Source organism: Gossypium hirsutum, chromosome A04 (genome assembly GCF_007990345.1).
Source record: "Gossypium hirsutum isolate 1008001.06 chromosome A04, Gossypium_hirsutum_v2.1, whole genome shotgun sequence".
NCBI classification, from domain to species: Eukaryota; Viridiplantae; Streptophyta; class Magnoliopsida; order Malvales; family Malvaceae; genus Gossypium; species Gossypium hirsutum.
In genome coordinates this window covers 12,544,712-12,569,476 of record NC_053427.1, presented here as the reverse complement: position 1 = coordinate 12,569,476, position 24,765 = coordinate 12,544,712, and the positions used below count along the sequence as shown (strand labels likewise).

Sequence of the window (24,765 nt, the reverse complement as noted above, 5' to 3'; positions counted from 1 at the left end):
TTTTTTAATTTCAAAATAATAATATAAAAACATAGTATTTAAAGAATAAAAATAAATAAAATTGCTAAAAAATACATCCAGAATGCATCCGGACAAACTGGTACCCAAACTAGGATAACCATTTGTCTATATTAGTCTTGATGTGAAATATAATTTTTTATAAATTTATAATTTTTAGAAATATAATTGTTTTAGATTTTATATATTTTTCAATTTAAAAATAATAATATATAAAAGCATGCTATTTTATAATAAAAATATAAATATATTACTAAAAAAACACTTCTAGAATGAATTTTGACAACTTTTGTTTAGGATGATTCTTAACCTAAAATAATTTTTACAATTTTTTTAAATTTATATTTAAAAAAATTAATAGGATTGTCACGTGTCGTAATATAAAATTATCACGTGTTCCTGTATTATTGGTTGTTAGTACCATGTAGTATTGCAGAATTATCTATATGATGAAATTAAGTTTAGCTACCAATATAATACTAATGGTTATGTTAACTCTTATATTAAATGCAATTTGAAATTAAAGCTTAACTTTATTTAGAGATGCTCGTATTTTTTAAAGAGTAAGGAATAATAATATCAATTGAACCTTAATTCAATTGACAATGTTATTTTACTGTTATAACAATTAGAATAATATAAGTTCGAATGCGTTTAAACACAAATTTTCGATCTATTTAAAAGTTACAACATAAACAAACTCTAAGAAGCCCCTAAAGAAAAAATTCCCAAAAGCCCAACCCAATTAATGACCGTCTCAATCCAAAATATACCAACCCGACCCATTAAACCCTTTTCTTCTCAAAATCAGGAGTGCAGAATTTTTGCGAAGAAATCCTTCTTCTCTTTGTGCCAAACTAGCTTTACTCTCGAAAACTTCCGTCACCTATAATTCATCTCCGGCCGCCGGATCTCATACGCCGCCGCTACCGGTACCGCTACCGCGTCTTCTTGGCATTCATTCGAGTTTCCGGTAACATCCGTTTCGCTTATTTTATTTTCAATTTCCCTTTTTCTCTCTATGCTTCTTTTTCTTTGTATTCTCTATTTGGTCAACAACAACTTATGGGTCTATGGAATTTTATTTTCGTGTTTTAGATGATTTTATGGGTATGTTCTTTTGGTGAGTTTTGTTAAGGAAGCTTTTAGTAATTTACATACTTCACCCTAACCTTAAAAAAAAAAAACAGCAATTACTATTCATTGTGTTTATCTTTTTGAAACTGAGAACTGTTTAGATTTCACAACTTTAGGCACTGTTTGATTGATCATTTACCAGTTTAAAAGAGGGCGTTAGGATTTAAGCAAATAGTAGGTTTTAAAGAATTAGAGAAGTATATGATTCTATTTTTATATAGATTTCCTTTTTCTTATTTTTTTGTATTTGAATTTGCCTATGGTTTTGCATCTCTACTCTTCTCTTTCTTTCTTTTTTTCCTTTTTTGCAAATTTTGAAGGAAAAAAAAAAGTGAATAGCAAAAGCAATAACCAAATAGAGGCTTGCTTGTTCTGGCTTTACTTTTGTGGTTTTGATCATATACTGATTCCCCACCACTGGTATGATTTTGGGTTGTACATCTGATTATGTTTGGGTCATTGTATGGAATGAATCACATATTGTTCATGGTTTCTTTGCAGATAAGTTTTTGAGTGTTTCTGTTATTTGCGATGGAGAAGGATCGATATGATAGGGAAGATGATGCTTCTAGAGAACGCAGGCTTGGAGGAGCCTACAGTGATGAATTAGAGCAAACCGAAAAGCATCGGAGTAAGGACAAGAAGAAGAGCAGTCGAGAAGAAGAAAAGGATCATCGAAATAGGGATAGAGAAAGGGACCGTTCTAAGAGAAGCAGTGATGAGATCTTGAAAGAAAGGGAGAAAGATTCCTTGGAGAAGGATAGAGTGTCAACCAGGGAGAGGAGGAAGGATGACAGAGATGAGCACGGGAAAGACAGAGCTAAAGATAGTAAGGTGAGGGAAAAAGAGAAAGATTATGACAGGGATAAGCATAGAGAAAAAGAACATGAGCGTGAGAGAGAAAAGGACCGAAAGGATCGAGGAAAGGATAAGGACAGGGAGAGGGATAGGGAGTCTGAGAAGGAAAGGGGAAAGGACAAAAGTAGAGATAGGGACAGAGAAAAGGAAAAGGAAAGAGACAAGGCCAAGGAAAGGGAAAAGGAGAGAGACAAACTTAAGGATCGAGAGAAGGAGAGGGAAGGAGAGAAGGATAGAGATAGAGAGAAGGGAAAAGATAGAAGTAAACAGAAAAATAGAGAGACGGACCTAGAGAAGGAGAGATCAAGAGATAGGGACAATGTGGTCAAAAACCATGAGGAAGATTATGAAGGAAGCAAAGATGGAGAACTTGCGTTAGACTATGAAGATCGTAGAGATAAGGATGAAGCTGAACTGAATGCTGGAAGCAATGCTAGTTTAGTGCAGGCATCTTCATCAGAGCTCGAGGAGCGCATAGTGAGGTGAATGAATCATTTATTCTCAATTGACCTTAAATTGTCTATATATTAGACGTTCTTTCTTCTTCATTCCATCTTTATAATTTTTTATGGTAGATTTGTCATGTAAAATAGTAGCTCTGGAAGGGATTATGCTATTTGAATTCTGTAGCATATTCTAGTAGATGGAAAATTTTAAATCATGAGGTAATTTTGAACTTCATTTTTATAAGGAATGGCTATGATATACTCAAGTCTTTAAAATATTTGGTGATCAGGCCAAAAGGTTCTCTAAATGCATGACAGGATTGGTTTCTGAACTTGATGACGTATTTGGGCTTTGCTTTGGGAGAATGTGTTCTAGGTCTTGTTTGTTTTTCTTAATTATAAGGCTTAACCTAGTGCAAGTATTTATCATTGCCTTTACATTCTCTTTCAGAATGAAAGAGGACAGATTGAAAAAGAAATCTGAAGGTCTTTCAGAGGTTTCAGCATGGGTTAGTAGAAGTCGTAAGCTTGAGGACAAAAGGAATGCTGAAAAGGAGAAAGCTTTGCAGCTATCAAAGATTTTTGAAGAGCAGGTAGATATTCTTTGTTCTTTCTTTTCTACAATACATGGTTTCTTCTCATGGTTGTTTATTGCAAGTGATATGAATGATGGTAATAATTAATTCTATGGAATAAATTTCTCAGGATAATTTCGTTCAAGGAGAAGATGAAGATGAGGAAGCTGATAATCGCCCTACTCGTATGTTCACTTTCCTTTTGAACTTTTCTTGTTGCAAATAATGCCAATTATGTATTAAATGTAGTCATTGAATGTTGAACAAAAAGAGTTGAGCAGCATACTGTTAGTGCCACAATGGTCCATTTTTGTCTTTGTTATGATGTCCAAACCAAACATTGCAACTGATTATGGTGAACAAATGAACCATTAATTATAAATAGATCAGATAAATTAGGGTATTGTTCAGTGTCCTGAATAGGAGCTAATGTTTCATTTTGAAGTGTGATGACTGTTTTTACTTGTATCTCAGCATCTGGCTGATTGGCTCATTTATTGTTACTGACAATCCATTAACAGATGATCTAGGAGGGGTTAAAGTTCTTCATGGCCTTGACAAAGTGATGGATGGTGGAGCTGTCGTTTTAACACTCAAAGATCAGAGCATACTTGCTGATGGTGACCTTAATGAAGGTAAACAAGTCTTGGGGTGCTACTCATGTATTTTTTGGCTATGTTTGTGAGATGACGTAGATTTTTGTGTAACAGAGCTTTCTGGTCTGATCCGACAGATGTTGATATGCTTGAAAATATTGAAATTGGAGAGCAGAAGCAGCGGGATGAGGCTTACAAGGCTGCAAAGAAGAAAACCGGGGTTTATGATGATAAGTAAGATTCTGATATATATTGTGTAAATCTGTGTGTGTGAATATGCATGTGCTCAGTTCTATTGTATGCATATAATTTGCCTTTAATACAAAACTAAAAACTTATAGGTTCGCTTCTCATTCTTCTCTAGCTATGTGGTTGAATTTAATACTAACCTAGGTTTAACTCTATATTACAATGTATTCAATTTTTTTGGGTGTGTAATTTACCTATTAGCAGGTTTAATATATTCCTTTAATATGGATTATGTTAATTAAGGTTCAATGAAGAGCCTGTGTAATTTACCTACTAGCAGATTTAGTAGTTACCTTTAATATGGATTATGTTAATTTAGGTTCAACGAAGATCCTGGTTCTGAGAAAAAAATACTGCCACAATATGATGATCCAGTTGCAGATGAGGTTAGTTTATAAGCTCTGTCCTCATGCGAAATCTTTCTTTTCCTTCTTGAATTTCAATTAGAATATTGTCTTTTGAAATTTCCTTGTATTTTATTGGAAGAAAAGTGGTATTTGATCATTGGTGGCTGTTTTTACTTTATATTTATTTTCAGGGTGTAACTCTGGATGAAAGGGGGCGCTTTACTGGTGAAGCTGAAAAGAAATTAGAAGAGGTGATTTTTAAATGATTTTTTTTGAGCTGTTATAACAAACATATTTTAACATTTTTTTGCTAATGGTGTTCCTTTTATTTTCTTTTCCCTCACTTGGCAGCTGCGTAAAAGGTTACTAGGTGTTCCCACTAATAACCGTGTTGAAGATCTGAATAATGTTGGGAAGGTTTCATCGGATTATTACACCCAAGAGGAAATGCTTCGATTTAAAAAGCCCAAAAAGAAGAAAGCTTTGCGGAAGAAAGAGAAGTTGGATATAGATGCCCTTGAAGCAGAAGCTGTCTCTGCCGGGCTGGGTGCTGGAGACCTTGGATCTAGGAATGACTCTAGAAGACAAGCAATTAAAGAAGAGGAGGCCAGATCCGAGGCTGAAAAGAGAAATAATGCATACCAAGCAGCATTTGCCAAAGCAGATGAGGCATCAAAATCACTGCGGCTCGAACAAACTCTTACAGTTAAACCTGAGGAAGATGAAAATCAGGTTTTTGCTGATGATGAAGAGGATCTTTATAAATCCCTTGAAAAAGCAAGGAGGTTGGCTCTTAAAAAGCAAGAAGAAAAATCAGGTCCACAAGCTGTAGCGCTCCTTGCTGCCACATCTGCTAGCAATCAAACTACAGATGATCAAAATACCTCAACTGGAGAGGCACAAGAAAACAAGGTTGTGATCACAGAGATGGAGGAGTTTGTATGGGGTCTTCAGCTTGATGAAGGTTTGGTTTCTTTCAAAATCTACTCACTATAATATCGTTTATAACATGACCACATTTTTTCTTTTCTTGTTTTCTGCCAGCTACTAAATCATCTGCTAAAATCTGGAATATATTTAGCTTCACAGGTTCCTGTGTCAGGGTAGTCTCCTGGAAGTTTTAGGTTCTAGATTTTCTACCAGTAATATGCATTTTTTATCATAATTTTGATCTTGTTTTTGAATATCCGTCTTTTCTATTTTGGCCACACATATTCCTATTACACCAGCTAACTTGACCCCTTCTCTTTCAATAGAGAAAAAAAAAGAAAAGAATTTGATGTTTATGCTTATAATTTCTTTCTGGTAAATAATAACAGTTAATGTTAATTTGGTCTTCAGAAGCCCATAAGCCTGACAGTGAAGATGTCTTCATGGATGAGGATGAAGTGCCAGGAGCTTCTGAACAAGATAGAGAAAATGGAGAAAACGAGGTGGGTGGATGGACAGAGGTCGTTGATACTAGTGCTGATGAAAAACCTGCTAATGAGGACAACAATGAGGTTGTTCCAGATGAAACCATTCACGAAATTGCGGTTGGCAAAGGATTATCAGGTGCGCTGAAGCTGCTTAAAGATCGAGGAACACTTAAAGAAACTATTGAATGGGGTGGCCGAAACATGGACAAGAAAAAGAGCAAACTTGTTGGCATTGTAGACGATGATCACCAAACTGATAATAGATTTAAAGATATTCGCATTGAAAGGACAGATGAATTTGGTCGAATTGTAAGTACTTCAATCTGGTCTATTGCTTTCTTAAGTCTGTGCCGACGTTTATATATTTATAAAATGAATGTGTTATATTTGCATTTGGACTTACAAATAACTACTTTCCTATCTTCTCCAGGTGACTCCTAAGGAAGCCTTCCGGATGCTTTCTCATAAATTTCATGGCAAGGGGCCTGGCAAAATGAAGCAAGAAAAGCGAATGAAGCAATATCAGGAAGAGTTGAAGCTGAAGCAAATGAAAAATTCAGATACACCTTCACTTTCAGTGGAGAGGATGAGGGAAGCTCAAGCTCAGCTGAAAACACCCTACCTTGTCCTTAGTGGTCACGTCAAACCAGGGTATGTTCTTTCTTTCCTTGGGTTAATTCATGATCTCTGCTTGCTGGGTTTTAAACATTTTAGTTCAAGAACTGAAAGAAATCCACATATCATATTAGCTGCCTGGAACTAGGGTTTATTATCTAGCTTCTTCTTCCTTTTTCTCTGTTATGGTATTTTTTTTTCTTTGAATGGATATTTTATGAACTTGGAAATCAACTTGATCCGCTCTGTTGGTAATAATTCTTGTGACTATTAGGTCTGATGTGCAGTTACAGGGACTTGACCTTGTGCAAAATGAAGCTTGGTTTACCATTTTATGCTACGTGATATGTGTTGCCATTGCATATAATTTTGATCATCAATTAATATGATTGCTTGTTTATTACATTTTCAGTTGTGGGTTGCAATTGTACCTCATTTCTTTCATGTGATTTATTTCCAGGCAAACTAGTGATCCTGCAAGTGGCTTTGCTACTGTTGAGAAGGATTTTCCGGGAGGCTTGACGCCTATGCTTGGTGATAGAAAGGCAAGTTAATTCTTACCTTATACATTTACTGAAAGCCAATCATGTTTCATTGCCATAGAATCTTTTTCATTGGAATTCAAGTGAAGGTCTAGTTCTTTTTATTTATTGGATACTTTTAGTGATTATGATGCTAAACTCTTCAATCATCATTAATGGGGATGATATCAGAATTCAGTATTTTAGTTTAATTCATATTCCAATTCAATAGGTTGAGCATTTCTTGGGAATCAAGCGCAAGGCTGAGGCAGGGAATTCAGGCACACCAAAGAAGCCTAAAACTTGAAAATTGTAAGATGTATGGTTTGGGTATGATGAAAGATGAAGATGGGAGATGGCTGCAACCTGGTGGTCAAGGTGTCTGTAGCCAACTGTCGAACACAAATCCAAGTTGTAGAGAAATTTTCCAACTTGATTTTACTTGTTTTTTGGGTAACATGAAAATTGATCTAAAAAATGATTTTTGTATTGTGTAAGATTTGACCTAAAAAAAAACTGATGTCAAATGCTGTACTATTTAAAGCTGATTTATGTTTGCATCTTAAAATACATTGGCCATCATTGAAGTATATTATTAGGGATATGATCTGCTTTTAACTGATTTGAATCATTATAGAATGTTCCAATTCTTACTATTATTCCAACCACTCATCTATTATTTAAAAGGCTAAAGGAGACCAAATAAATTTAAGCATCCAACCATTATCAATGATAAGGGTTTTAAGGGTTTTATGTGATTATCTGATTTGAGGAAGGCAGTTGGTTAAAAGTAATAGTGATTGAAGTGTAATGGTGGTATCAAGTGAAAGATAATTTATTGTGATTGAGAAGAATAAATTGAGTTATAATATAGAGAAAACGAAATGTCATATTTTTATAGTTTTTTTTTCATTTTAAATATTTATAGATTTTTTAAATAATTTTAATATTTTTTTTATACTTTTATTATTTGCCGTCAAATGGTATGTCATGTGCCATCATCATATGATATAATTTGTCAAAAGCAAAATTTGATCATTAACAATAACAAAAAAAAAAAAAGAAACCTTAATTGATTAATCTATCATCAATAAAAATTCAATTAAATATAAAATTTCGATAAAACCAATTGATATTTGAAATTCTTAGTGAGAGTAATGCTACACATTATCCATTTTAATTTAACAAATTTTAATTATTTAAAACATCAAATTTAATGAATTATCCAGTCATCCATGGTCAAATACCATACTCCCTAAATATCTTTGCAAATATAAAAAAACATAACATCAAATTTAGTTTTTAAAGACAGTAAAGATTAAATTGATAAAAAAATATATAAATATTAAAAGTTAAATTTGACATTTTATCAGTACACCAAAATTACAAAATTAAGCTGAATAAGCAACAAAGATGAGAAGTGTGTAGAAACAAACATTGGGAATTGAAAACTTAAACAAAATTTTTGTTCCAACTTCATCACATATAAGTTGAAGGAAAAAAAAAAACAACCTAAATTTATAGAATCTGTAATCCAAAGAAATCACCAACAAAAGTTATAAAACTCATCAAGTTACAAAGTTGCCACATTTGATTACTTGTGCTCATCTCTAGCTACAATCTTGAACTTCCCTGTCTGTTGTTGCTGCAAACAGAAACAAAACCCATTAGTGACACCTTCCTATTCACTGCATTAATAAAGTAAACATTGTGTAGAAAGCCTAAAAGAAAGTACCTTTTTCCACAATTCAGTGTGGGATTTACAAAACCCAGCAACAACAGCACCTTTCTTTCCTTCTTTATATTCAATGCAAAGATCTTCACTCAATCCACAAGTGACATGAAACTCCAATCCACATTTAGGTTCAGAACATTCAATGACACACCCTTTCCTAGTCTTACAAACATAACATCTCCCTTTCCATCTCTTCTCAGGTACCTTTGAACAATCAATCCTTTCCCTTCCTTCAGGATCCTCAAAGAACACTTCAGGTACCAAAAGTGCACAAACCAAATGAGCCCATTTACCATCAATAGTTGTGGGTTTCATTGCACCTACTTTGGTTGGACATAAGCAACAAGCAAAGGGTTTATCATTGTTTGGTTTCTCTAAGCAAAGGCTGCAAAACCAATCACCTTCTGGGATTTCTTTTATTAATGGATTCCCATAACATGTGGAATGTACCATTAAATCGCATCCATCACAAAACACAATGGGATCTTTTGGATCCCCATCTGTGCTTTTACAAATATCACATAAAATCCCATCTTCTTCCTCCTCTTCTACTTCTACTTCTTTGTTAGCTTTTGTAGGGCTAATGTTGATGCACTTTTGGTGACTTTTGGGGCTTTTAACAAGTGGGTTTTCCTTTGGGATTTGATTTTCTTTATTCCCTACTTCTTGCCTAGTTTTGATGCATTTTGGGGGACGATCTTCAAGTGGGGTTTTATTGCTTTTCTGGAAAATCTCATTTCGAGTATCAAAAATGCATTTTTGGGGAGTTTTACAAATTGGGTTGCTCTTGTTTTCCTCCATTTCAACTTGCTTCTCGTACTCAACATTCAAATCAAAAGGCAAAAGAGGCTTACCGGAAAGGAAATCAGGTTGGAAAGCCCATATTCTCTTCTTGGCAGGCAAGCAATATGAAGTAGTTTCAGGCAGAGGAACATCCCTGGTCTCCTTCCTTTTCTTCGCTGGGAGAGGAAAAGAGTTAGTTTTAGAGCCATTGAACACTTCATCTTCTTCGTGTTGTTGTTGTTGCAAAAGCCGAAATCTTTTGAGTGGAGGCAATACTTGAAATCTGCTATCCATTTTTCTTTTGCAAATGATGGTTTTTCTTTTTCTGGGTTATTTTTGGAGATTTGTGGAAAAGAGTTGAAGCTTGGATTTGGGTTTGGAGGTTAAAAGGGGATTTGATTTCAGATTTGAAATGAAAACAAGTAGAGATGGTGGGAACTGATGTTAAGTACCAAATCTTTTGTTTTGGGAATTTACCGCTAAAATCAAACACACAAATTTTGGCGGGGAAAAGAATGAACAAAAAAAAAAAAGAACCTTTGATTTTAGCTGTGTTGAGCTTAAAAAAACCCGCCAATTATTGTTTTTTTTATGCATATAATAAAATGGTCCTTTGCCTCTTTCTGGTTTTATTATAAAAATATTGTAGATAAAAAAATTCGTTTTAAATTATATTAAGTGCGGTTTGATGGTTGCTTATCTTATCCTTTAATCATAAGGTTGGAGATTTAATTCTTACCTTCGGGAATGAAGCATATTTTTGGCTAGTCATTTATCTTTTTAGAGAGCACATACGACAAAGACATTAGTCATTGCTATCAGTGGTGGACATTCTGGTCTCGACTAAAATTTTTTTTAATTATGTAAAAAAGTATATTTTTCCCCTCTCTAAGAGTGATCTAATGTGGCAAGTCTATTGTGCTTTTAATACATGACATAAATTCGAAATTTAAAAAAAATGAAACAGGTAGAACATATGACACAATCTTGTGAAATCCCTACACGTCCCACCATGAAATTTAAAAGAAAAGAATTTAATAGCGAATCAATTACGTCGAAAGATGGGTAGGTAGATTTGACTACATTTGTGATTCAACACATGACAAATCTTTGAAAATTTAAACATTGAACCCATAAAGAATGAGTTTGGATGAGCGATTGGGTGGTGTGCGTTCAGCTTTATTTTTGTTTTACGCTACAATATCGCTACAATATCTAATTTCATAGTTATCACTATTCTTACACTAACCACTAGTAAACATATTGCCCTTACAAATCTACCCTAAGTTAAATGATGGGTTCAATAGGGATAGAACACATGACTAACCTGTATCGGAAATCTCTATAAAACTAAAAAAAAAAAAAGTTAATTGTCTTGTAAGGTGACAATTTCAAGCTTCGAAATTCCAAATTTGAAACTAAAATTACGAAAACACCCGCAATGTAGTCTATATATAGAGCCATTCAATTTTTCATTTTTGCCTCGCACAAATCACTCCCCTCTTAGTTTCTAGTATAGGTATAATTTATAATATTTATAAAAACAAGATAAGAATACCTTTACTTTTTAATCATATTACTAAATTCTCATGTTAAAATAAAATAAAAAGTTTAGAAGTAAAATAATTGTGATAATGTGTTAAAAAAATTATAATTTAATACAAGTGATAGTTATCACTCATTTAAAAATATTAGAATTTTGTATCAAAAAAATTATTATTGTATAAAGAATATTATAATTTAATTTATAATTATTAGTTAAGAAAATATCATGCTAATTTTAAAATAGAGTTATTACTTGAATAGAAATTTAACCATCTTAATAATTACTTATTAATATATTAAAGTTAGTTATGTTTTTTTTTCTTTTAGAAAAGAATAACTTAAAGTTATTACAAAAAGACATATATTTTAGGACCCATGAAAGCTCATTTTATCAGCTAATAAAATTCCTCGGACTGAAATTGGAGATTCTTCAAAAACAACTATACTTGGAGGACTAGATACCGCAAGTCTTGCCATATGATCAGCAACTACGTTTTGGGATCTAGAAACATGGCGAATCCGCACTTTCCATTCATGATTAAGGATGCTATGAATCAAATGTAGCTCAACCATTCTGCTATCGATAGATCCACTAACCAACAACAATTCAACTAGAAGTGCATTATTACATTCGACTTCAACCTGTCGCAATCCTCTCCCCCATGCAACCACAACTCTTGCTTCCACCTTGAAAATATTATCTTTACTCATTCCCACAGAAAAGCTACATACCTAGTTCGCATTTGCATATCTGAAAACACCCCTGATTGTTGCATGTTGATTAGTTAATGATATTGCCCCATCAGTGTTAAATTTAAACCATCCACTCTCCGGTTAATATATAAAGTGAAACTATATTGTAAGTTAAATATATTAAAAATGATTTGAAAATATTCTATTATAATATTTAAATTCATAAGTTAATATACTTTAATTATATTCAATAATTCAAATAAAAATATTATTTTGCATGAATTAACAAATAATATTTAAAAATTGATTAAATATAGAATGCATAATATCATATGCAATGTATATAACATTATAAACCGTACGCAGTTTTTATTTACAGCAAATTGGTTAATGCCATAATCTTTTCGATAAAAAGGATTAGAATTATGTAAATATTGGTTCAAATTGTGTTGTTATAAGTATGCAATTATTCTATTGTTCTATTATTTTCTGAATGAGCAATAAATTCAATGTTGTAGCACATTGCAACACAGGCTCATTTCACTACAAATGGTGTTGTATTTAATTCGAGTGGCATAATACCACAAATTGCCCTAATTGTTAGCTACCTTTTGCAATGTTTTTTTCACAAGGTTACACCTACTGTTAAGAATATTTTCAAATAGGCCCGATTTGGATGGAAAATCAGATGTTGCAAATGTAAAAACAGACTAGTATTCCGATACATATTCAAAAATAGATATAAGAATATGATCCTCGGACTATATAAGAAAATAATTGAAATATCGGAGTTGAACAGTAAAACATGCTATGCTCATATTCAATACTCATCCATCCGGAGGCCACGTAATACAAACTAATACCAACATGCTAGAATAAAAATAGTACACTAGTAAGTTTTCATGTTAAAACAACTATAACCGATGAATTAAAGAAAAACTTCGAAATCTAACTGTTTGAGACAGTTCGCATACCTGCATGGTTCGTGATGAAACCATATCAAAGCCCGAGTACCCTTGCAAGGATATAGCCCAAGAAAAATTCCACTGCACGAAGGGATGAACCAAAGAATGATTCCTTTCTTTGAAATCTACCTGCTTCAAACAGTTTATATACCAGCACGGTTTATGATGACGCCATGTCAAGCCTGGATGCTCTTGATAGTATATAGCTGAAGAAAATTTCAATTGCATGAGGGATGAACCAAGAATAACTTCTTTGAACTGCTTGAAAAAGGTTGCACACCTGCATAGCCGAAGAAAAATCGCGATGCATGAAGGGATGAAGCTAGCACAACTTTTTGACCAGATGCAAGAAATACAGAAGCATTCTGCGCAATTTGCATTTTACACAGAACCAATAGTTGCCTTCAGGTGGTGGCATTAATGGAGAGTCTTAACCAGTTCCAAGAAGTACTGGGTTAAGAATGCACCACAAAGTTCAGGAAGAAGCACAACCTGTGGTAATAACATGGTAAAGCACAAATCAGAACAAGGTATGAATGTGGGGGGAGGAAAGCAACATGACGACAAGAGAATTTACCTGCAGTTTTGAGTTTAGCAGTCCGGCCTGGCTGTGGGAAAGGGTATCATAGAATGCATTACAAAATGGGAATAAGAAGATATTGATTCACATGATGTCTAGAAAACATCTCAAACTATCTCCATTCATAATAGCTAGAGTAAATAAAAGCTTAAGACCTTAAAAAACACCTCTTCCTTCAATGGATTGTCTGTCATACAGCTAAAACAAGCTGTTGCACACCATGGCAAAGTTATCATCCTCATCCTCATCACCATCGCATATCATGAGCTTGAAAATTAAGAAACCATTTTGTTTCAGTGATTTGGTGAAATTACTGAAACTAAAATATCATAAATCTTTTGGTATTTTCTTGTTTCCCCAAGACATAGTGCCAAATCTACACCTCTCACTAATAAAAAAAACTTTAGCTCCAGCAAAATCAAGGAAACCCTTATTTCTATTTTTATCCATTTATCTTGCTGCAGCTCTACCTGAAAAACCCTAGTTGTCACTATCTACAAATACTGGAAGGCAAGGACATACATATACATTCTGAAATTCTAGGTTTCTTTAAGTTTTCCAACTTTGGTATATATTTCCTATGTTGCTGCAACTCTTCTAGAAATATCCTAGGTGTCATTTAATCTACAAATGCATACTGCAGCTGGAATTCATCATGTATAAAAAAATATTATTAGATAGTTTATCAGTAGTAAGGGTTTCATATATTTAACCATGGGCAGGTTTGCTTAAAAAACTATAATTATGAATTTAGTGGACGCAAAAATCTTCATCAAATAGAAGTCCAGACATCTAAAGTGATTATTACTGTAGGCTATTTGTCAATGAGAAAGCTACAAAAGGGACACTACCTACTTTGCCTTACACAAACAGCCAACCTAGTCTTGCTAGAGGCTAACCGTTCCAGAAAAATACAACAACAATGAATTTTATGCTAGCTAACATACCTCAGGGAACTCCAACATCAATGGATAACTGCTGAAACAGAAAATTTGGAAGGTGCAAATTCATAAACCTGAAATGGATATAACTAGAATAAGTTACTAGAAAATGTGCAAGCATAAAAAGTTAAAAAAATGTAAGAATATGACATGCAAATATTAAATTTGAAGAGGGTATAAGATTAAAAAGGAAGGGAGAAAGAGAGAAAATAATCATCAAATTAGATAAGCACCACATTTATATTTCCTTAAGCCAACAGATAAAATTTACAATGTTTGACTGATTACTACCAATGAAGACCAGAAAGCAGTCATGAAAGTTCTTGATAGCTGATAAAATAATAACACTAAACAAGATTGTATATAACCAAGCATTACAAGGCACAAGAAGTTATAGAATATGAAAACATCAAATACCAGGCACAGATGCCAGAATAGCAGCAAGAGGCAAGGCAATTTAACTCGCATGTTATAACTGACAATTCCAGATCAGAAAAATTGATGGTACTACAACAAAAAAGGCAGAGCAAAATGATAAATGCTCTTTAAGAAAAGAATGGAAAATGTCTAGCAAAATCAAACAACTTTAATGTCAAAGAAGTCAAAGTCCCAAATCCAGGAAGAGAACTAGCCTTCACATAAAAAATAAAAGGCATTCCAATTTAACGTATAACTTTAGCTTTTCTACAATTATTAAAATATATAAGATGGCATACGCTTCTAGCTGGCAGGATTTCATCATCATGACCCATCTACATAACACCAGCCCTAAGGTGAAAATACAGCCGTTACTTTCCTACTGGATATTACTTACAGCTATTTCATTCTACAACATGCACACCAACCTAAATCATTGGCTCTTAACCACAAATCTATTGAGCACCCCCTCCTCAAGTTGTCTCTCTAATTATGTTTCAAGCATTCTTTGCTCCTGAGACCAAATGATGATTGTCTAATAAAATTAACATTAACAAGCACAAACCAAGCCTGCTACATATTTACATAACGAACTAAATTAACTGAAGCATCCTCCACTAATTAATAATAGTTATATATTAGGAAAAAATAAGTCGCAAAGAGGTAATACACACATAAGAAGTATTCTAAATAGCTACAGCAGAAAAAGTAATGAAATCATCACCACAGCTCACACTGAGACATGATATTTTCTCAGTATGAAAGTCAAAACATACGACAATTTAGGAATGTTACAAGGCATTACCTAATCATGGATTGCAACACCATAAAAATTTTTACTAAAAAGAAAATTTGGTGAACTTAAGTCTAAAGGAGCAAAAATAATGAAAATCTTATAAAAATACAACCATCAATGTGAAAAAATGAAAGGAAGGTGATTTTCTCAGAAATTTACATCACTTACTTGACTGGAGAACTCATCCTGCACCATCATTGTTGACCATGTCTTGCCAATGCCGCATAACTCATGCAATGAATAAGCTTCTTCCAGCGCTTAGTCACTGTCTTTCCAAATTGAACAAGACATGGATGGTCCCTTAAAGAAGTTTAAGAGTTTCTCATGACCACATTTCCCCACAATAAAGCCATTAAGGAGGTATTTTCAAACCATGACATCCTCTATTTTCAATATTTTGCTCCAATTTTTAACTTGTAATGTTTCAGCAACTTAACAGTTGCCACAACAACTAAGACAATTATTTAGAATAGGTAACATGAAAATGGATTCCCACTTCAGATGAGTAATCCATGACATCCTCTATTCTCAATATTTTGCTCCACTTTTTAACTTGTAACACATTTCAGCAACTTAACAGTTCCCACAACAACTAAGACAATTATTTAGAATAGGTAACATGAAAATGGACTCCCACTTCAGATGAGTAATCCATGGAAATTCATCTGATTGCAGTAGACTAATAGTAGAAGCAGTAGTATTAAGGGAGAGAAAGCGAGAGAGAGTGAAAGAGAGGAGGGAAGTAGACCAGAAGTTCACAGGCACACCAAAAGGAAATTCCTCCACTGAGCATGAGAATTGAGTAATAAAAATAAAATCTAGAGATCACACACCGACATAAAACAACTTAAATCTTCCCAAGACCACAGAGTCCAATACTTAAAACTAAGCAATAGCTAAGAGCTTATCAGATAAACAGCCAGGGCTGACTGGATTAAAATTCAAATATGGCAATTTGAGAAACAAACAGACTAGTACTCACAGAAACAACTCAAAAGCTAGCCAAATGCTTCTCTTATATTCATTGCTCTAGGACCCAAACAGGCAATATAAATCATAAAGGAAAATGGGAAGAATACTAACTAGAAAAAGAAGATTAGTTAGTGAGAGAACACTTATTTGACAAGTAGGCACTTTAACATTTCACCCATGGAAATGTGAGAAATTAAGGAGAAAAGAACCAATAATGATAAAGTTTACAAAAAATAAAATACCAGCAATTTGCTTTTAAAGATAGAGAAGGGAAGCAACTGCAACACTAATGGTAGTAACAATGCTTCATGTAGGCAACCAAGGAAGTTAATCCAGATGAGATGTTAATCAAGAGGAAAGGCATTGAGATTATGCACAGAATCAGTTCAAGGAACATGAGAAACCATAGGGTGGAAAACACAGTAGCCACTGCTATAGAGATAAGTATATTCTAAGAAATCCTGAAGCACATAGCTTTTCGCTTATAAAATGGCCTACCATCTAAAAACTGACATATAGTCTATAGATTTCAAACTCCCAGATAGATTATAAGGTCAAAATACGAGCTGCATTACTTCATTACCTGCTTTATTGCCAAATCATACACTATTAGTGTTACTCAACCCGACAACTCTATATTTCCAGTCCTGTCCCATGTATTCCGTACAATTAACTAGGATGTTTCTCATATTTCTTAGACTTACAGAAGAACTGAAAACACAAAACTAAGACACTGTTATTTATTATAACAAGAGCAATTACTTTTTCTTTACACTTGAGCATAAGTTGAGCTACATACAAATTCTAGAGAACAACATTCCTCACTTTTAATTATAGACATTAGCCAGGGAGGAAACATGGTATAGACTGTACAATAAAATAATTGATGTAACCAAACTACCAGATGATGAAAGAAGTCAGTGAGGCGTAACTGATACAAATACAAAAATGGAGGCCAGATGATAGCCACCATGGTAAAGTATGATTCTACTCTCCTTGAAAAATCTCTGATAAAGGTGGCAGTGATCTCCAAAGAACAGTCGCAAACCCTGATGAGTTGCATTAGTATCCTAGGTGGCAAACTTTGTAAAATCAATGCTAAAACAGGCCAACGCCAGCAGTGGGCTACTTGTTCTCACTGATAAATCTGTCCAGTTAAAGCTGACTACATCACACCCTTTAGTTGTTTTTATAGGTAATCTCACATATAAATCTACATACGCCAACCTTAGGAAAAGCATATCATCTGCCAACACTAGAAGAACATATCTGATGTTGACATTGTTCACTATGTTGCTTTTCATTTTTCTTCAAGTACTCATGTTTGATGCATATCCAGACATGGTTATCGGATTACAAACTTCTAAGGATCCTCCAAATATATGGAAAAACTTTTGAAACATTGAACAAAGCCATGTAACATACATACCATTATCAATCAATCAGTCCTGACTCCAAGCAACTCAGTTTTCTTGACCCACACCCCATGCATCCCATGAAATTATAGATGAAATCAAATCAATTAGAAATATAAGTCCAATGGCACAGTCTTGCAAAAGGTGTTAAGGCTAGTTTTTGGAACAAATGGACATAATTGCAGGAAAAAGTTGCTAGTGTATTCTTCTATTATCTTATACTCAGTTAAACTGAAAGATTGGACAAAACTAAGCACCGAAATAGAGGGAAAAAGTTAAGTACTTCTACCTAAAAAAAACTACATAGAAAATTTATATGACTACCAGAAACATAATCCTACTCAAATTGGAATTCTAAGAGCAACACCAGACCATGTTTGGCAAACAAAGAATTTATTTAATTCCCCTTGGGTTAGAAAAACTTTAGAGGACCTAAATGAACTGAGTCAATGACACAGAACCAAGGAAAACAAAAAAACAGACTCAATATTTTCTAGAAGTAGAATAGGGAAAGTCATTTGATAAGCTTTAAATCTGTTTTTTTCCCCTCAATTTGTTTTTTCTGCATCAGGGCAAGCATCACCTTAAGTTTACAGTAAAATAGACTAAACACCTAAAGGAAAGATGGAATGATGATTACTCTTCATAACACAGTTTTATGGAAACTAAAAACCCTTTGCCTGTTTGCAGAGTTCATTATGGAACCTTTTAAGTAACTCTATCAGAACTTAACGGAGCAAAAATGCAAGAGCATAGCAAGGCCGCCAAATTAAAGGGTAAAACCAAGGTAAAGGCAACCCCCAAGTGAACCACAAAGAAGGTAAGCATAGATGTAAGAGTAAGCTTAAATGGAAGAGACCCTTGAGAAAACAGAACAAAGACAATCTAGAAAGGCTAGCTAAATTTGATCAATATGTTGCTAAATTGTGCCAGAGACATGACAGTTGGGGCTTTTCTCCAAATAAAGTACAATTGAACAGACCTATATTTCAAAAGATATGGAAGAGGAAGAAGAGACAACACATTGATAGGCAACCACGGGAATTTTTGTGATTCCCATTCTTCAAAACAAAATATCTAGCCTCAAAAAGGCACGGCAAAAATCTGATCTTTCTCCCCAAATTGAATAGTGAATTTAAAATTCATAAAAATATCTACGAAGAGCAAAGTATCAAATTGAAATACTTTTTATCATAAATAAATTGACAAAATATTTGCCACAGATAATACCAAGCAGAAAACAGCATACTGCAATTTCAAGCTAATATAAATTGTCAACTTTTTTGGCTACAATTCCAGGATGCCTATCATGACATAATACTTCAAACCCATGCCTAGAGAACTAATAAGTTGCCCAGAAGTACCAGATGAATCATCTCAGCATGCTTTTAAAAACCACACTAGCGATGTCCTCGAGCTCTCTGCATGTCATATGCACTCCAGGTACCAGCACCAGGTCCATACTGAGAATAACCATCCACACCACCCTGAACCTCAAATACAAACGAAAAGACAAAATAGCCAATCATTCTTTGTAAGACATTTATCCATGTACATACAACTTGCAAATACGGCTCACATACAAGTCATATAAATTTAAATCCACACACATCAAAACAGTCAAGCACGTGTATAAAACAGCATAACTTACAGGATTAATGCCATAGGTGACAGGATAAGTGTTTCCAGTATATCCAGCTTCAGCGTTTCCGTAATTTACATTATAACCAGGTGCTGCTGAAAATTTTGAAAAAATAAAATACTGTTAATAGAACTTACATAAACAGAAAAATCAAGGTCCATAACAGTACATCAAGCCTCACAAGCTTAAGTATCATCATTCATCACTACTCAAATAATAAGACTCACTAGGTGAACTAATCAAACAACTAACTAGACCCTATGTTAAATAAGGTGCCAAGGAGCTTCAGCCAGTAGAAATCAGCATTCAAAAGATTACAAGGCAGATTGAGTGACTAAATTAGCTCAAAATTCTGAAAACTAATTCATTCTACGCCCTTCAGCACATAATAGCCTCAAACCTGACTGAAAACCAACCCAACTTCTAATAAAAACTTAACTTGTAAAAAAAGATCATATCATAACAATAGAAAACTGGAAAGAGCAGCATATAAAACTCCAACAGCAACAGGAAGCAAAGGCCATGGAGATAAAGTCCTTTACGCTGTTTAAAAAAAAAAACTAACTGAAACAAATATCTCATTAAAGGTATACATACCCGGATTACCACCGCCAACACCAGCAGCATGACTTCTCTTGCCTGCATTCGCAATCTCTGCACGAAGTTTTTCCAGCTCCCGAGCCATGGAAATCAGTTTTTTCTCCATCACTTGACCATGTTCATAGTTTTCTGCATATCCTTTCTTCTCATACTCGATGGCAGCTCTACATATCCAGAAAGACATATTATTCAAACATAAACATCCACTTCATTCGTGCAACTACTTTTCAGTCTCACAGGGAGTCTCCTGTGAAAAGAGTAAAGGAAAAAAAAAAGTAAAATGTCACCTTGCACGTTGCAGTTCCTGTTTCACATTTTCAATCTCTGCCTTCAACACAGGAGCCTGTTGCAATTCTCCAGTAAATCTAGCCAAATCTTGACTCATGACCTGTACCTGACCTGTAAGATCCTGCCTCACAGCACTAAGCTGCTTAATATCAGCATTAACCTTAACAAGTTCAGCTCGCATAGCCTCCACACCACGAAGATCAACCTCCAATCTAACTGACTTCTCATACATCTCCTTCATCTGAACATCCTTCTCCATTCTCAAAGAATCTGCATAACGAGCCATACGATGTAACTCATGCTGAGTAGCCTCCAATTCCTGCTTTAATGCAACATGAGTAGCTGCCAGCCTCTGGTTATCTGCTAGGAGGCCTTGTATCTCTTGCAGTTGAGCTGCAAGACGTTCCTCAAAGATAGCAGGGTGGGGAGGGAGGCCTCCAGGACCCAACCCAAATTGGGTTTCTCGTAATTCATCAAGTAAAGCCGGATGTGGTGGCATTGGTCCTAGCCCCCTAGCATATGGGGGTTCATGTACTGGAGGCAGTAATCCAGGATGAGGAGGCCCTTTCATCGGAAGGGGCGGTGGCCCACGATTTCTTCCAGACATAACTATATTGACTATCCTTCTTTAAAATCAATGTGAATGAGTTCTGAACAAATAAATATAATTTATATCAAATAATGAATAAATTTTGAGACTTAACAAACAAATTAACGAAACTAAAAAGCAGGCAAGTTTCCAAATGTTAAAAGTAAAATGCAACTATAGAACTTGAACCTAACGAACTGTTTCCTTACCTGGAAAATTAAAGAGAAAAATTCTACGTATATGAATTATAATTAAAAATTGCAGGTATAAAACCTAAAGATAGCTATTTACCTATTTGGAGACGAAGAAAAATTCAGCGAAAAGCAAGAAAATCACTTTCTTGGGTACCAAACACTGGACATTTCATTTTATAAAAATTAATCTATCAAATAGATAACAAAAATAAAATCAAACAAAATTATAACCACTAACCTTTCAATTTTCAATAGTTCTCGATGTATTGATTTGAGAAAGAGGGGAAAAGTCTATTGTAAAGGAATTAGATTTTATTTTCACTGGAAACCCTAAGACGGGATTTAACAAAATCCAATTGATTAATTTAATTTAATTCAATTTATTTCACAGAAAAGGAATGTTTGCTGCAGTTTTTTTTTGTTTGTTTTTTTTTACACATCATGATTGGTAAACTAGAGTGATAGACGAGTATAAAAAATGTTTCAGCCTCAAATATTTTGTAATTTATACGGCATATATTTCGATTATTTTAGTCACTCCCAACAAAAAGTAAACTAATATAATAATTAAAAAAATCGACTATCAATTTTTATATATTATATTAATTTAGTTATAATTTTTAAAAAATTAACCATTAAACTTTACAAATGATTTCAAAGTTAACTAGTCGCACCTTCCCACCATGGTCCTCTTCCCTTAATATATTTTTTTCTTGATCATATGTTTTATTTTTTCTCTTTATTTCCATTATTTTTAATTCGTTTTATGTCTTCTTTCAAGTCAAATCTGGATCTTTCTCGAATAGAATAACATCAATACAATATTAGTTTGTTGCCCCTACCATTGAATAGTATGTTAAATGGAAAAAAAATATTGAATGAAAGAAAACGAAAATAAGATGGATGATGGAAAGATTGTCCCCCTTTTAAGAACAAAGTTTAAATAAAAACAACTTATGAAACCCTTCGAAACAAAGTTTCAATAAAAATAACTTATGAAACCCTTCGAAAAATTATCTTCTACAAGATCCACAAATGGCTCTAACCAACCCCCCTAAGGCAAAACCCTAATAAATTTGAAGGTGAAAAGTTCTCTCATGGCTTCAAAGAGGAAAACCAGGAAGAAAACCTACTTGTAAAATAATCAAAAGGGAAATCTCACAAATAGAAATAACTCATAGAGTTAAAATTTATTAATCAAGGTATGTGAATAATGAATAATGAAAGAGGCCTACCTAATTACATCAAATTAAAACTCTCAAATATAATAAACCTCTAATTAATCTAAATAATAAGTAGTTATAGTGGAACTAAACTTTCTTGTTGACTAAGAAACATAAAACTCCTAAACAACCTAAAATATTTAAAATATCCTAAAATACAGAATAAAATTTTTAAAGCTAGAAAATTTCAGAGAAACAAATTTTTGATTTTTTGAATTTAGTGTTTAAAGTTGTGCCTTTTTATTACAAAACTGAGAGTTTTTTATAGAGGGCTCTTACCACTTTACAACATCTTTGTTTGGGGAATCTTATCCCTTTCATCATTATCAAAATTACATAATTGCTACTTTTCAGAGAATATTCTCTAATTACAATTTTTTTTCTTTTTACAGAGAATCTTAGTGTTGAATTTTGTATAACATTTATCGAATTTGAAAAAGAGTCAGAAGAAATGGTTCGATCCTCTTATTTTGATTTCTCGGACCAAGAGATCCATGAATCGGGATCCTAATGCATATAGATACAAATGGTCCAATGGGAGCAAGAATTTCCAGGAGCATTTGGAACATTTCGTTTCTGAGCAGAAGAGCCGTTTTCAAGTAGTGCTCGATCGATTACGTATTAATCAATATTCGATTGATTGGTCTGAGGTTATCGATAAAAAAGATTTGTCTAAGTCACTTCGTTTCTTTTTGTCCAAGTTACTTCTTTCTTCTTCTTTTTTTTTTGCAAAGAATCTTCACTATTTATTGGAGGGAACCTTCACCGTAGGGAAACTTCATTGTTCATCCATCTTTTCTTGCAGGGAGTCTCCATTATTCATAGCAAAGAGTTTTCACTATTCATTCGCCTTTTCTTGCATAGAATCTTCCCTATTCATCTTTTGTTTTTGCTTTGCAGGGACTCATTCATCTCTTGTCATTATTTTTTATTTTTTCTGGTTTTGGTGATAGTTACTGAAGTGGTATTATCTACAAGATCCACTGTTTTGATTGAAGACGTCAAGGATTTCTTGTCTTCTGATCCAAAATCCATTAAGTTAAGCATTTCGATCATGAATTTTTATTATTCCTTCTTGGTTTTCGATTTGAGCCAACATTGCACTAGCAATCGATTTTGCTTGAAGAAATATTGTTGTAGTTTGATCTGGGGCCACGGACTTACATAGTCTTGGATTTTCGTTGAAAAAATTATTCAAATACTTGGAATCATATTTTTTATCATTAAATTTGTCCCACCATTTTGTTTTGAAATTTCGAACTAATAATGGAATTCCTACACATGGATCCTATTCATAAGAGTAATTTCAGTAAACAATCCAAGAAATACACAATTTTGAGAAAAAATAGATGTGTTTTTTGTTCGGTTCGGTCTGTAATTTGTCAAAGAACTTGGGCTATAAGTTTTGAATTTTTTCTGGTAGGATATCGAAAGATGATAGTCCATACTAGTTCCACTATTATTGAAACTAATTTGGGAATTTGAATTGGATACCATATTTGAAATATATGAGTCATGAATGTCTCATATGTTAATTGCTCATTAGGAAGGCATTGTACCAGGTCGTTTGGTAATCCTAATATATGAAATATGGGTGACAGTCTATTTTGGTGGTAAATTTGGCTGGAAATTTCTTTGGAGAATTTGAGTTTTCACCCCAATCTCTTGGTCGAAGAATTTTAACTATTTGAGCTGTTGAATGGGTGATAAAATTTGGATCTTTTGGGTTTGTGTAATGTTTGAACATTATTGATCTAGTTTGAGCCAATATGTTTTCATAATATTGTCGAGGTTTTTTTTGAGAGTCTAATGGTTTAAAATGTCATTCTTTGAAAAGTTATTTTATAAGAATATGTGGAGGTTTTTCTGAAAATTCCAACTCTACAATAAAAATTTTTTCAAAACATTTGTTTGGAAAATATTGTGAGGATTTTTGGGTAGCAGTCTGTAAAGATGTTCTTTTTGGAAAACATCTTAGAGAGACGTTTCTTTTAAAATAATTTTCAGAGATTTTTGTTTGTATAAAACAATCTATTTATGTTTTGAAATCTTTACTATTTCAGCAGCCATTTGCTTGAGAGGAATTTCTTCTTCTAATTGAGAAAAGACTAATGCCACTTTTAGGGGTTGCGAAAGGGACTCAATGTAACAACTTGTTTTCCAATGGTGTCGAAAACAGTGGTTTCAGGACCACAAGTCCGACAAGTGAGTTTGTAAATATTATCATTTAATATTTACGAGTCAATTATAATATTATATTGATTTAATAATTTTTGCTAATTGAATGAATAGTAAAGTACGAGTGGTTGCCCCTAAAGTCAAGTGGTTTTAGAAAATGAGGTTTTGAAACCTCATTTTTGTAAATCAAGACCGTAAATATTTTTATTAAATACTTACGGAGTTATTATATAGGTGTATTGAAATTCAGTCTGGAAATTTTAGTGATTTGTTAGTTAATTAAAGAAAGAGGACTAAATCGTAAAAGATGTAAAAGTTAATCACTATTGATGTTTATTAGCTAAATTGCATCATTAATGTGTGTTTAAGGATCTAAATGGAAATTAGGCCCTAGTGTAATGTAGTGGACCATAATGCTTTGTTTTAAGT

At 33.5% G+C, this 24,765-nt stretch overlaps 3 protein-coding genes across 19 annotated transcripts; 1 reads left to right on the top strand and 2 right to left on the bottom strand.

Annotated features, from left to right (window-relative positions):
• Window positions 1–797: 797 nt before the first annotated feature.
• On the top strand, window positions 798–7,348 carry LOC107904018 (SART-1 family protein DOT2). The gene is made up of 13 exons (XM_016830268.2): window positions 798–991; window positions 1,657–2,495; window positions 2,911–3,052; window positions 3,165–3,219; window positions 3,556–3,669; window positions 3,768–3,864; window positions 4,199–4,265; window positions 4,418–4,477; window positions 4,578–5,190; window positions 5,568–5,953; window positions 6,075–6,295; window positions 6,720–6,804; window positions 7,013–7,348. The coding sequence occupies exons 2-13, from the start codon at window positions 1,687–1,689 to the stop codon at window positions 7,085–7,087; spliced, it is 2,724 nt and encodes a 907-aa protein (XP_016685757.2). The 5' UTR covers window positions 798–991; window positions 1,657–1,686; the 3' UTR covers window positions 7,088–7,348.
• Window positions 7,349–8,117: 769 nt separating this feature from the next.
• LOC121227959 (histone H3-lysine(4) N-trimethyltransferase ATX1) lies at window positions 8,118–9,893 on the bottom strand. Its single transcript, XM_041110947.1, has 2 exons — window positions 8,516–9,893; window positions 8,118–8,425 (listed from the first exon to the last, which is right to left on the bottom strand). Exons 1-2 carry the CDS (start codon window positions 9,590–9,592, stop codon window positions 8,375–8,377), a joined length of 1,128 nt encoding a protein of 375 aa, XP_040966881.1. The 5' UTR covers window positions 9,593–9,893; the 3' UTR covers window positions 8,118–8,374.
• A 2,434-nt stretch (window positions 9,894–12,327) lies between these two features.
• On the bottom strand, window positions 12,328–21,409 carry LOC107904020 (protein FLX-like 1). 17 transcript variants are annotated; one of them, XM_041110942.1, is made up of 11 exons: window positions 21,174–21,377; window positions 21,033–21,095; window positions 20,152–20,802; window positions 19,862–20,028; window positions 19,274–19,359; window positions 18,987–19,109; window positions 14,029–14,096; window positions 13,237–13,348; window positions 13,079–13,109; window positions 12,782–12,993; window positions 12,328–12,707 (listed from the first exon to the last, which is right to left on the bottom strand). In XM_041110942.1, exons 3-6 carry the CDS (start codon window positions 20,757–20,759, stop codon window positions 19,023–19,025), a joined length of 948 nt encoding a protein of 315 aa, XP_040966876.1. In that variant the 5' UTR covers window positions 20,760–20,802; window positions 21,033–21,095; window positions 21,174–21,377; the 3' UTR covers window positions 12,328–12,707; window positions 12,782–12,993; window positions 13,079–13,109; window positions 13,237–13,348; window positions 14,029–14,096; window positions 18,987–19,022. The 17 variants fall into 17 exon arrangements, with proteins under 17 accessions (XP_040966876.1, XP_040966878.1, XP_040966880.1 ...); XM_041110944.1 differs by having other exon boundaries at window positions 13,079–13,105; XM_041110946.1 differs by lacking the exon at window positions 21,033–21,095 and having other exon boundaries at window positions 13,249–13,348; window positions 21,174–21,408.
• Between the last annotated feature and the right edge of the window lie 3,356 nt (window positions 21,410–24,765).

Bases quoted from the DNA above. Each gene is read 5' to 3' on its own strand.
- LOC107904018 (XM_016830268.2), top strand. From the start codon at position 1,687: ATGGAGAAGGATCGATATGATAGGGAAGATGATGCTTCTAGAGAACGC. The intron at 2,496-2,910 runs GTGAATGAATCA...ATTCTCTTTCAG, and splicing joins CTCGAGGAGCGCATAGTGAG to AATGAAAGAGGACAGATTGA. The intron at 6,805-7,012 runs GCAAGTTAATTC...CCAATTCAATAG, and splicing joins CTATGCTTGGTGATAGAAAG to GTTGAGCATTTCTTGGGAAT.
- LOC121227959 (XM_041110947.1), bottom strand. From the start codon at position 9,592: ATGGATAGCAGATTTCAAGTATTGCCTCCACTCAAAAGATTTCGGCTT. The intron at 8,426-8,515 runs GTACTTTCTTTT...TTCTGTTTGCAG, and splicing joins ACACTGAATTGTGGAAAAAG to CAACAACAGACAGGGAAGTT.
- LOC107904020 (XM_041110930.1), bottom strand. From the start codon at position 20,759: ATGTCTGGAAGAAATCGTGGGCCACCGCCCCTTCCGATGAAAGGGCCT. The intron at 20,029-20,151 runs GTGACATTTTAC...CTGGATATGTAG, and splicing joins CAGGAACTGCAACGTGCAAG to AGCTGCCATCGAGTATGAGA. The intron at 19,360-19,861 runs GTATGTATACCT...CAAAATTTTCAG, and splicing joins TGTTGGCGGTGGTAATCCGG to CAGCACCTGGTTATAATGTA.